Source organism: Lagenorhynchus albirostris, chromosome 16 (assembly GCF_949774975.1).
Source record: "Lagenorhynchus albirostris chromosome 16, mLagAlb1.1, whole genome shotgun sequence".
NCBI classification, from domain to species: Eukaryota; Metazoa; Chordata; class Mammalia; order Artiodactyla; family Delphinidae; genus Lagenorhynchus; species Lagenorhynchus albirostris.
The window spans coordinates 50,285,622-50,298,230 of NC_083110.1; the positions used below are offsets into that span (position 1 = coordinate 50,285,622).

Sequence of the window (12,609 nt, forward strand, 5' to 3'; positions counted from 1 at the left end):
CAGACGCTGGCCCCAGCGCCGAGGGCTTCAGAAGGCACTTCTGCCACCCCCAAGCCCGCCACGGCCCGCCCCGACGCCGCGGCCGCGACTGGGGACCCTGCCGAGAAATGGCCCTTTAGCCCGCCCCCCCCCTCACCTGGCTCGGTCCCACCTGAGCACGAGAGCTGAGAGAAAAGAAACAGGCAGGGAGGGCTGACCTTGATGCTACTGACGGTGGAGCGGCACATCCCGCTGCTTCCTGGAAAGCGGCCCGCAGGACATTTTTCCCCCTGGAGGAAGGAAACGGGAGGGCGCCGGCCGGGCGGCGGCGGGCGCGACGGCGGTGGTCGGGGCGGGCTGTGCAGCCTCTTGCGGGGACGGTCCGAGGACTACATCTCCCAGGCTGCTCTGGGCCGCCTTGCGTCGTGACCCCGGCGCGCACTGAAGTGGTGACTCTTACCTCACAGAGGTAGCTCCTCCGCCGGCAGCAACTCGGCGCCCGCGGTCCATGGACCGGAACCCTGGGCCGACGGGCAGGAACCCGGGCCGCGATCGCCGCCTCCCCGCCCCAGGCTCCTCCTCCTCGCTCCCCACCGCCTCCTCCCGACGCCCGCAGGCCGCGCACCGCCACCTCCGGGCTCGCGGAGCCGCCCCGGGAGGCTGGGTGGGGGGTTCGCGGCTGCCGCCGGACTGAGGCCTACTCCGCCGCCTCTCAGTGCTATTGTCCCTGGGCCCGGCCCTGACCGGGCCCACTGGGGAGGCGAGTGCGTCGCCTCCGACGAAGATGCCGGACCAAGCCCTACAGCAGATGCTGGACAGGTACGGGCAGCCTTGGGGGAGGACGCGGGCCGGGCCTCGGGGCTCTTCGGAGCGGAGCCTAGCCTGCCGGGAGGAGTTCCACGGCCTGGGGGCCGAGTGAGGGGCAGAAAGTTTGGAGTCCGTACTTGGGGGAGGACGGAGCGGGCGGCCTGGGTGCGTAGACTTAAAGCGAAACTTAGTTACGGATTGGCGTCTGGTTTTGTCCGAACGCCGTTGCGAAGTGAGAGGGGTTCGTGTGAACCCAGAGAATTAGTTTCTTTTTCTTACTGTCCTCCTCCCCTCCCCCCAAACTGTGTTGTAACGTGTTTGTCAGCGCTGTCACTGGCAAGAAGGACCAGACTAATTCTCTGGGGAGTGATCCCTCTCCAATTTGTACACTCCTTCCAAAAACCAAGGATAAGCATTCTTTTGGAAAGCCTTATAGACTGACTTCATTCCTCCTTCCTCCCCCATCCCATCCCCACCTCAAACTATAAGGTCACGAGTACCCGCAAGGGACTTTAACGGTCAGACCAGAGTAGAGGTTATGAAAACAGCCGTAAGTCCAACCCTAAACACTTAGCGTATTTTACCATTCGTTGAGTTCACTGATAAAGTTTCATCTTATCATGGGGCAAGTTCCTGGGGGGGGGCTTGTCTGTAAAACTCTTTCTGTGAAATCGGCTGCACCGCCCTCTGCTGTTGAAATTCTAGGCCATGGGTTCTACCATGAGTTTTTGGAGACCCTTACTCCACATTTTCCCCTAAGCCACGACATAGCTTCCTGGCCTAGCCAGTGCTACAGGCTAATGCATGTTTGGTTGCCTACAACTCTCAGTAGACCATTTGCCACCCAGTTCAGCGTGTAGTACAGGTTTTCCTACTGAGGAAAAGTCCAACTTTAAGGTTGGCAATGAAAGGCCAACCTTAAATGAGATTATACCCAGTTAAATGCTGTTTGGATCACACCCAGAACAGAAGTCACTCAAGAGTACATCTTCTTCCACAGTGACAGACATTTCCTTTGGAGCTTAGAATTTTGAGACATCTAAGTTGATAGAAATCATGTACTGACTTTTTCCAGTTGGGGTGTCCCAGTGATTAATCCAGCCCTTGTTTGAGGGGAGCATTCAGGTCAAGTTGTATTGACTAACCCCTTTTTATGTAAATAGTTTACAAGCTCCTGGAAGGCAGAAACTTACACATCATTATTTATTTTGAAACCTACAGCAGAGCCTGGCACTAAGCAGGTCATCAGTAAATATTTCTTTAATGAATAAATGCATGAACTTTTTTGTCATTTTTCCCAGTGGTCTAGGGGTTTGATAATTTACCAGGTTTTACGAGGTAAATTATAATTTACCATACTGACAAATTATATAGGACTACTGAAATATGCCCACAGGAGACCACTTTCTGCCACTGCCAATTCCAATCAAATGAGACCCTATTCTGGTGCTGGGTATTTTGTAATTAATTTTTTTCCCCCCTCTGAGGGCCTGCTGCTTTCACTTTTATGTAGGTGACTTTTAGAAAAGTTTTTGTGTCCAAAAGCTGATCTGGCTTTCATACACTCTTTGGAGATTTCCATAAAAGTAAAAAAGCCAAGGAGTGCTAGCCAGGCATTTAAAACATCTAATAGAAACATGGAAATTCTGGCTGCATGTACTGAAACAGGTGACTATAATACTGGCTTCCCTCATCTTCGGCACCTTTTTGACATACCTCAAGGTAGATTCTTAAGATGACGTTCAAAGATCTTTATTATCTAAGTCAGTGTTTTGCACCGTGGCCCCACGTTGGAATCAACCGGGGGAACATTTTAAAATATGGATGGATGCCTGGCTCTGCCCACAACCAATTAATTCACAGATTTCTGGAGAATGGGGCCTGAGCATGTATATTTTCAAAAGTTTTCCAGATGTTTATTGTAGTTGAAAATCACTTTTTTTTTTGGTCACGCGGCACAGCTTGCTGGGGGATCTTAGTTCCCCAGCCAGGACCAGGGATTGAATACGGGCCCCCTGCAGTGGAAGTGTGGAGTCCTAACCACTGGACCTCCAGGGAATTCCCACTACCCTAAATCCCAAGGGATTATTTCATGATAAGAGTACATTTTAGTGATGTAAGCTTGGCCAGAAATCTTAAAATTCTCATTTTGCCACATACTAGCTATGTGACTTTGGACTTATATTCTGAGGTTCTACATCCTCATTTATAAAATGGCAATATCCTACCTCACAGGATTGTATAAATGAGAACACGTGTAAGCACTTTATAAAACAATAAAATGCTATTCATATGTTAGGCACACAGAAGGTATTTAAGATTCTAGTGTAACCAACTAATGTAGCAATTCTCTCCCCACCACACACACCCATCTCCATATTTACAGTATCATCTTAATCTGGGCTGGCCCTACATGCAAATTGAACACAAAGATACTTGATGGGTTGAATGCTGACAGGCCCAACAGACTAAAATATGTCAACCTGTTAGGACCTAGAATTCTTGCTTTGAATTTGGCTTCCCCCCAGCTTGGTCTTTGGGTGGCAATTTTTGAGGGATAGAATTTAGCTCAGAAACTTGCCCTTATTTTTATTTCTTCAGTGCAAGTTCTGTCCTTGAGAAGATTAGGAAATGTGTATAACATATATTGTTCTTCTGCTTCTAGGTTAAAATTAGGTATATTTTAGTGCTTATTAAACATTTGTATTTAATGAATTGACTTAATAAATATCGATGCATTTGCCTGGTACCATTCTAGGTCCTCGATATATGGTGGTAGTGAACATAAGCAAAAATGCTCATATGGAGCTTTAATTCTAGTGAGGTTTGTGTTCCATAAACTGTCAAATAAAATGAAGATTATATTTACATAACATGGATGGTATGTTCAGTTTATACACTTAGTCTTTCAAGGTTTTTTAATTAATAGCAACTTATTAATAGCTGAAGTTCAATTGCCTTGTCCTTTGTGAATAATTTAGTTTAGCAATTGTTTATCTTGATAAATTTTATTATTGCAGTATTTGTAGATAGAAAGAGTATATATAGATATATATTTTGATTGCCTTTCATTTTTATAAACAGTAAGCAACTGTTTTATATAAATTTATCATTTGAACCTTTTAAATTGTTTGAGAAAGGGGGTGGGAAAGTGGGTGGTTTTCTAGTGTCATGAATGATTTGGGATCACAAATCATTGCCCTGAAATTATAACCATTCATAAACTCAAACCTTTTACGTCAGGCTCTCTGAATCTCGGTCAGTTTCTCTTCCTTCCCTTCATTGCCATACTTTTTTAAGGAGAGGTCTGTTATATATTATTCTATCACCATTAAACTTTCTCGTTTTCTCTTTTATTTCTCAAAATTAGGATTAAATGTATAGAGAATACAAAGAATACTGTAACAAACTGCAGGAATGAACCTCAGGTTTAAAGCCTGGTGAGAGATGCTTCTGGAAACTTGACTTTTGTGTACCCCTTTCACATTAAACAGTCAGGAATTTGTTGAGGTTGTTTGCATCACTTACTTGCACCTGGTGAGTAGGCAAGGCATGTAGCCAGTGTCCCCAGAACAGTCAAATGGGAAGAAAAGCAGGGAGAATCATCTGCTCCCCACGAGCCTCCTGCAGTGGCAAAGTGAATTAGAATCCCCACTCTCAGGATGTTGTCAGCCACACATGTACATCCTTTTAGAGGCTGTAGAGTGTTCTGATAGGAACGTACTATATTATCTTCTTATTTATATAACCATCTCTAGTTTCCATTAAAGCGACTTCTCATTCTCTGAAGCATATTTACTCCAATCATATCACTATCCCATTTTGACATTTACAGAACAATACCTAGAATTTAAAAAATTAGCAATTAGTTGTATTTGCTTCCATCTCTATGTAAAAAGTGGAAACATTACAGATAAAGTCCCCTTTGGCCACTATCCCCAGTCCCATATCTTCTCCCCATCCCCACTCCACTATCATAAATGGGTTTATGTTCTTCCAGTCTTTGTTTAATGCTTTTATATATACCATATGTAATTCATAGTTTTGTTCTTGTTTCTAAAATTTAAATATATCAATCTACAATTGACTTTTTAAAATACTGAGTTCTGTGATATACAGCAATTAAAGAGAATATATATATAATCCATTGTATTCACTTATCACTCTTTTTCTTTCTAAATCTGTTTCCCTGTTTGTGACATTTATATTCTTATTTTCTCCTTATCATCTCTTGTTGTAATTTGATCTTCATCCACCTTTCTTGTCCGTAGCTCTACTAAAAGTATACTGAAGGTTACCAATAATTTCTTAATTGGTAAACCTAATGACTTCTTTTCTTGGTCCTCATGTCCTTGACATATATGTAGTGGAGATGAAACTGGTGACCACCACCCCCTAACTTCTTGAAACTGTGTTCTAGTCTACCACACTATTTGTCTTTTACTTTTTTCGCCTCTTATATATCACCTTACCCTTACTCTCTTCAGTCAGTATGGTTCAATCCTCAGCACTTCTCATTCTTCTCTGAAAAGTATCCCTGCTTACTATCTCACTATCACCTTTATTTGAGTGACTCCCAGATTTATGTCTTTATTCCTGACCTCTTTCCCACATTTTAGTGTCTGCATTCTAGCTGCCCAGTAGACATTTCCATTTGTGTATACAGAGCATTACGAGCGCCTTAACGTATCTAAAACTAAACTACTGCTATTTCCCTGGTGTTTACTTATCTTGACTTCCCAATTTTGGCCTTTGATAGGACCATTCTTCTAGTCTACCAGCCATAAGACCTACATCTTTTTTTTCTTTTTTGCTTTTTTCCTCCAAATCCACTTGCTTATCAGATACTATAGATTCTTCTTTCTCTGACTCTAGTTTTTCTCTACCAGTTTGACTTGCAGAGTGGTACCAGAATTTCCCAGTTTGACTTAATAGAGTGGTACCAGAATTGGCCAAGGCACAATTATCATGGAGTTTCCATACTTTAAAAGCTGTCGGTCTCTACATCACCTATAGGATAAATTCTAAACTTTCAAGGCCCTGGTGAAGAGGTTTAGCTCTATTAATTATCCAAGCCAGCCCCAACCTTCCTTAACCATACTCTTCTGCACTGCACTTCACTGTCCTCTGGATATACCCTGCTGTACATCTTCTTATTTTTGCTTTAGATGACTTCCTCCCTTTTGACACCTGACTAACTCTGACCCATCTTAGAATTCAGCTCAAGTATCACCTTGAAGCATTACACAGCTCCTTCAGGCAGAGTGAGTTACTTCTTCCTGTTTTTCCATAGAACCTTTATGCATTCATTTTAGTACATCACACCGTATGGTAATTTTTTGTGTGTGTGGTTTGTGAGCCTCTCACCATTTTGGCCTCTCCTGTTGCGGAGCACAGGCTCCGGACGCGCAGACCCAGTGGCCATGGCTCACGGACCCAGCCGCTCCACGGCATGTGGGATCTTCCTGGACCGGGGCACAAACCCGTGTCCCCTGCATCGGCAGGTAGACTCTCAACCACTGCGCCACCAGGGAAGCCCTGGTAATTTTTTTTTTTAATGCACCTATCCCAGGTCTCAGAGCCTTCCACACATACCCTTTACCACCACCACCATGCACATTCAAGTGGAAGTTCACTGAGATCAGAAACTGTTCCCTATCCCATTTCCCCAGAAGGGGAAAGTACATTGGAGACACTGTTGAATCATGGTGTCTGTCTTTTCACCATTTATGACATATCAGTGCCTAGAATAATCTTACTGAAGCACCAAATATTTATTTGCTCAAAACCTTCTGTATTTTCTTAATTGCTTATTAAGCTTAAGTTCAAATTCTTTAACCTGGCCTTCAAGACCCTCCATAATCATATTTATTGTGCTCTCTATTATGTTTAAGACAGTGAGTATATGGCTGGCACCAGCTACCTTTTTAAAGCTTTGCTTCTGTTTAAGAATGAGTTCAGGGCTTCCCTGGTGGCGCAGTGGTTGAGAGTTCGCCTGCCGATGCAGGGGACACGGGTTTGTGTCCCGGTCCGGGAAGATCCCACATGCCGCGGAGCGGCTGGGCCCATGAGCCATGGCCGCTGAGCCTGCGCATCCAGAGCCTGTGCTCCACAACGAGAGAGGCCACAACAGTGAGAGGCCCGCATACCGCAAAAAAAAAAAAAAAAAAAAAAAAAATAGAATGAGTTCATAAAGTATATATGTTTTGCCCAGGCCAAACTGATTCACTCACTGTCCTGTGTTCTTTTCACTATCTTGTCTTTCAAAATTCTACCCACTCTTCAAGACCCAGTTTAGTTTCTGCCTCATTTATAAAGCTTTTCTGACCATTTCGCCAGAAATATTTCCCCCCTTCTCCAGATTCATGTAGCAGTTCTTTACAGGCCACATGTACATACATGCCTCCCAACTCTTAACATGCCATAGTTCATAAGATGAAAGATGGTAACATTTATATGGCACCTTGGAATACACTGGCAGGGGTTTAGATCTCTAGTGAAAGCTCCTTATGGCTGCTTAAAAGTACCCTAGCAAAAACAAAACACATAGCTCTTTTTTGTGGCGCCCCGGAGACGGTCAGCCGCTTCAGAATAAAGCTGAACACTTCTTTCCCGGCCACTGGCTGCCAGAAACTCATTGAAGTGGACGATGAACGAAAACTTCGTACCTTTTATGAGAAGCATATGGCCACAGAAGTTGCTGCTGACACTCTGGGTGAAGAATGGAAGGGTTATGTGGTCCAAATCAGTGGTGGGAACGACAAACAGGGTTTCCCCATGAAGCAGGGTGTCTTGACCCATGGCCGAGTCTGCCTGCTACTGAGTAAGGGGCATTCCTGTGACAGACCAAGGAGGACTGGAGAAAGAAAGCGCAAATCTGTACGGGGTTGCATTGTGGATGCCAATCTGAGCGTTCTCAATTTGGTCATTGTAAAAGGGAGAAGGATATTCCTGGACTCACTGATACTACTGTGCCTCATCGCCTGGGGCCCAAAAGAGCTAGCAGAATCCACAAACTTTTCAGTCTCTCTAAAGAAGATGATGTCCATCAGTACGTTGTGAGAAAGCCCCTAAACAAAGAAGGTAAGAAACCTAGGACCAAAGCACCCAAGATTCAGCGTCTTGTTACTCCACGTGTTCTGCAACACAAACGTCGGCAAATTGCTCTGAAGAAACAGTGTACTAAGAAAAATAAGGAAGAGGCTGCAGAATATGCTAAACTTTTGGCCAAGAGAATGAAGGAGGCCAAAGAAAAACGCCATGAACAGATTGCCAAGAGACGGAGGCTGTCCTCTCTGAGAGCTTCTACTTCTAAGTCTGAGTCCAGTCAAAAATGAGATGTTCTAAGAGTAACAAATAAATAAGATCAGACATTAAAAAAAAAATGAAACACATAATAACTTGTACTGGCTATAATTTCCTTAGAAATGAGAAATGGAAAATTTTCTCAGAATACACTATCCATATGGCAGCATGGTATAGTGATAAAAGCTGATGTTTTTGGTGTTTTTTTAAATTTTTTAACTTAATTTTTTTTTTATTGGGATATAATTTACAAAAAAGCTCATATTTTAGAGTTGAGGCGTAGGTTGCATCCATGCCTTTCTACTTAACCATGAGGCCTTGGGCAGACTGTTTAACCATTCTGGGCTTTTGTTTCCTTATTTATTTAAGACAGAAATAATTATGTTTGCAGAGTTTGTGAAGATCAGAGACAAAGCGCATGGCATGAATATATGCTTAGTAAATGATCGCTTTCATTGTGGGGTATTTCCCTTTCCCTTTTTTGTAATGTGTCATAATTGTGGTAGCTCTTTGATAAATCCAAATACTTTAACTTCTATTCCACTTGGCTGGACAGACATATAAAGGGATATTTAGTCTTTTTTTTTTAATTTTTAAAATTTATTTATTATTTTTATTTTTGGCTGCCTTGGGTCTTTGTTGCTGCGCGCAGGCTTTTCTCTAGTTGCGGCGAGTGGGGACTACTCTTCATTACAGTTCCCGGGCTGCTCATTGGATGGCTTCTCTTGTTGCAGAGCATGGGCTCTAGGCACGTGGGCTTCAGTAGTTGTGGCACTTGGGCTCAGTATTTGTGGCTCGTGGGCTCTAGAGCGCAGTCTCAGTAGTTGTGGCACACGGGCTTCGTTGCTCCGTGGCATGTGGGATCTTCCCGAACCAGGGCTGGAACCCGTGTCCCCTGCACTGGCAGGCAGATTCTTAACCACTGCGCCACCAGGGAAATCCCAGATTTTTAGTCTTCTTGATGGTATAGTTCCTGTTTAAAAATACATGGGATGTGACACTTTTAATCCTGAGACAAAGCAAGCAGTTTGCAGTTTTTTCCATTGTTAAATTTAGGCGTTCCTTGGATTAACCAGAGCATGGTTCTCTAAGCATCATCTTTTTTTTTTTATTTTTATTTTTTATTTTTGGCTGTGTTGGGTCTTCGTTTCTGTGCGAGGGCTTTCTCTAGTTGTGGCGAGCGGGGGCCACTCTTCATCGCAGTGCGCAGGCCTCTCTTGTTGCGGAGCGCAAGCTCCAGACGCGCAGGCTCAGTAGTTGTGGCTCACGGGCTTAGTTGCTCCGCGGCATGCGGGATCTTCCCAGACCAGGGCCCGAACCCGTGTCCCTGCATTGGCAGGCAGATTCTCAACCACTGCGCCACCAGGGAAGCCCCCTCTAAGCATCTTCTGAATTAAGGACATGTTCTCTTTCCTTAAAACAGTCATGGAAATACATTGGTAAGGCACCATATATAACAACAACAGCAATATAAAGCTTGTTTCATTGCTCTCACTCCTGTATTCTGGAACTCTTCTATTCTGTTTCCCTCCAGTTTTCACCAAAGTGATCATAGGCAGGAGCCTATGATTTTCCAGATCTTTCTAATAATCCACTATAAACACCTACAGTCTGAGTCTACAAAGGTAGACTTTACTGCCAACTGTTTTATTAGATAACCATACCTATCTTGCTTCGTTAATTTATGTGCCAGTGAGAAACTATTCTATTGATGTTTCCTCCCCTTTTTTCCCCATGTACTTTTAAAATAATTAACTTAATCATATAAACTAGTTTAGTCACAAATGAACCCTGTGAAGTGAGGTTACCTTTGTCATCCATCCTTTGCCAACTGGTTTGTAATACCTAGCTTTATTTTAAAACCTCTCTGCTCCAACCACATTGGTTTTATCATTGTCCATGATCATATGCTCATGTCTATGTCTAAGGTTGTTTATGCTGTTATTCTTTCTTCAGATACCCTTATTCTTTTCATTCCCCAATTGTCATCTCATTTGTAGTTCTTCCTTTTCATGAAACTTTCTCAGCTATTTCATCCTGTGTTTCTTATGGTCATCATCACATTTCTATATTACCTTTGGTCACCAGCATCATTTCTTAGCACTCAGTGTTTTGTGTGGTTTTTTTTTATGTGATCCTTCTATGCATATATTTGTTCCTTAACTAGATTGTAAGTTCCTTAAATGTATTTCTTCTGGCATCAAATAGTGAGCATACTAAGTACGTTCAAGTTAATTTAGGGGGAGATCTTGAATACTCTTTGATTTAAGGTGAATTAGATGTATATTCCTATAACTTTATAAATTTTACTGTTGAAAAGGATTTATATCAATAATTGGAAAAAAGTTATAATTTTAATTTAAAATTACATAGAAGTAAATGATTTTTTTTTATAAAGAGTGACATGTCATACATACAGATTAGTGACATTACCAGTACCAGTAAGGCCATACATTTATTTTAAGGAATAAGTAATATTCTTTAGAATTGTCTAGTTCTTTTTTCATGTCTTCATATTATAATAGTGATTTGTTCTTTGATCTCTGAACCAATCATGATAATTCCCAGATCTCCCTTTACTCTGTAACCTAATGAGCACTAACTTGGCTGGTGGAAAGGTGTGGAAGTAAATTGTGAGTGTGTATTATCAGCAAGCAGGCGGCATTTAGACAACCTAGTGGAAGGAAAAGAGGGGTGGGAGAAAATGAATTGAGGATTTGAATAAATATCTTAAGCAGTGGTGTTGGCCTATTCAACAATTGGGGATGATCAAGAATCCAGGACCTTTTCCACTGAATACCAGGGTGCCAGGCAGAACTGCTGTATGTGCTAATTTAGGTAAGAAAATGCATCCATAAAAATCTAGGCATAGATGTAAAGTTGACACCATCTTTCTCATCTCTATTGGTGTCATTATTGCTACTGTTCATTTGGTGGTTATGTATGTGCCAGACAGTTCTTAAGCAGTTTCATGATCACTTGTTTAATCCTTTACAATAGAGAATCTTTTTTTTTAAATTTATTTTACTGAAGTATAGTTGACTTACAATGTTGTGTTAATTTCTGCTGTACAGCAAAGTGACTCAGCCACACACCTACATACATTCTCCTTCGTATTCTTCTTCTCTGTGCTTATCACAGGACACTGAACATAGTTCCCTGTGGTATACAGTAGGACCTTGTTGTTTATCCATTCTATATATATTTGTTTGCATCTGCTCATCCCAAACTCCCAATCCATCCCTCCCTCTTGGCAACCACAAGTCTGTTCTCTTTGTCTGTGAGTCTGTTTCTGTTTCATAGATAAGTTCATTTGTGTCCTATTTGATTGATTGATTGGTTGATTGATTGATTTGTGGTACGTGGGCCTCTCACTGTTGTGGCCTCTCCCGTTGCGGAGCACAGGCTCCGGACGCGCAGGCTCAGCGGCCATGGCTCACGGGCCCAGCTGCTCCGCGGCATGTGGGATCTTCCCGGACCGGGGCACGAACCTGCGTCCCCTGCATCGGCAGGCGGACTCTCAACCACTGCGCCACCAGGGAAGCCCTGTGTTCTATTTTAGGTTCCACATGTAGGTGATATCATATGGTATTTGTCTTTCACTTTCTGACTTACTTCACTAAGTATGATAATCTCTAGGTCCATCCATGTTGCTTCAAATGGCATTATTTCATTTTTTTATGGCTGAGGAGTATTTCTGTGTGTGTGTGTGTGTGTGTGTGTGTGTGTACACACCACATCTTCTTTATCCATTCATCTGTCGGTAGACATTTAGGTTGTTTCCATGTCTTGGCTATGGTGAATAGTGCTGCTGTGAACTCAGGGGTGCATGCATCTGTTTGAATTATGGTTTTGTCTGGATATGTGCCCAGGAGTGGGATTGCTGGATAATATGACAACTCTATTTTTAGTTTTTTGAGGAACCCCTATACTGTTTTCCATAGTGGCTGTACCAGTTTACAATTCCACCAACAGTGTAGGAGGGTTCTACCATAGGGAATTTTAACATAAAACCTTTTTTATGCTGAGAACTCCTTTGGAAGTTTAGTTAAGCTTATGGGTTCCTTCTCAGAATGTTTTGAAAGAATAAAACAAAATATACAGGTCAGAAATGGACAAATTACGTTGAAATACAGCTACCAAAATATTAAAAATCTGACATGGTAATATGAGCTTTAAAACAAATACAAGGTCTGTTACTGGTGGGTCTGATAATTAATTTCAAATTAGCAGTGGGTTAAATGTTATTTTGAGATCTGCACAGCTGTAATAGGAAAATTTCTGGTCACTGTACTAATTTCTAATTGCTGTATGCTAATATTACTATGAGTTGTTTATTCATCATTGAAGGAAAACTGAATTTTATTTAGAGTTTAGTGAAAATAAAGGTATAATTACTTTTTTTCCCATCCAAATTTACCAATCCCGTAAATTTTTCATGAACCTCAGGTTAAGAACCGCTGCATTACAAAAACTCTGAAAGAGATTGTCATTAAACCTAAAATAAGTGGTAAGCAG

The 12,609-nt window shown here is 42.4% G+C and overlaps 2 protein-coding genes and 1 pseudogene across 2 annotated transcripts in view; 2 read left to right on the forward strand and 1 right to left on the reverse strand.

The window, feature by feature from the left end:
- The window catches only part of CPEB3 (cytoplasmic polyadenylation element binding protein 3), a 178,426-nt gene extending 178,104 nt beyond the window's left edge, over window positions 1–322 (reverse strand). The window contains exon 1 of the mRNA XM_060126201.1: window positions 198–322. The gene's annotated coding sequence lies outside the window, so the exon portion shown is untranslated. The remainder of the gene's footprint in view (window positions 1–197) is intronic.
- Window positions 323–453: 131 nt separating this feature from the next.
- Window positions 454–12,609, forward strand: part of MARCHF5 (membrane associated ring-CH-type finger 5) — a 52,905-nt gene continuing 40,749 nt past the window's right edge. The window contains exon 1 of the mRNA XM_060126854.1: window positions 454–798. Coding sequence (XP_059982837.1) covers window positions 764–798 — 35 coding nt within the window. The 5' untranslated portion in view covers window positions 454–763. The remainder of the gene's footprint in view (window positions 799–12,609) is intronic.
- Window positions 7,277–8,165, forward strand: LOC132507025 (small ribosomal subunit protein eS6-like; annotated as a pseudogene).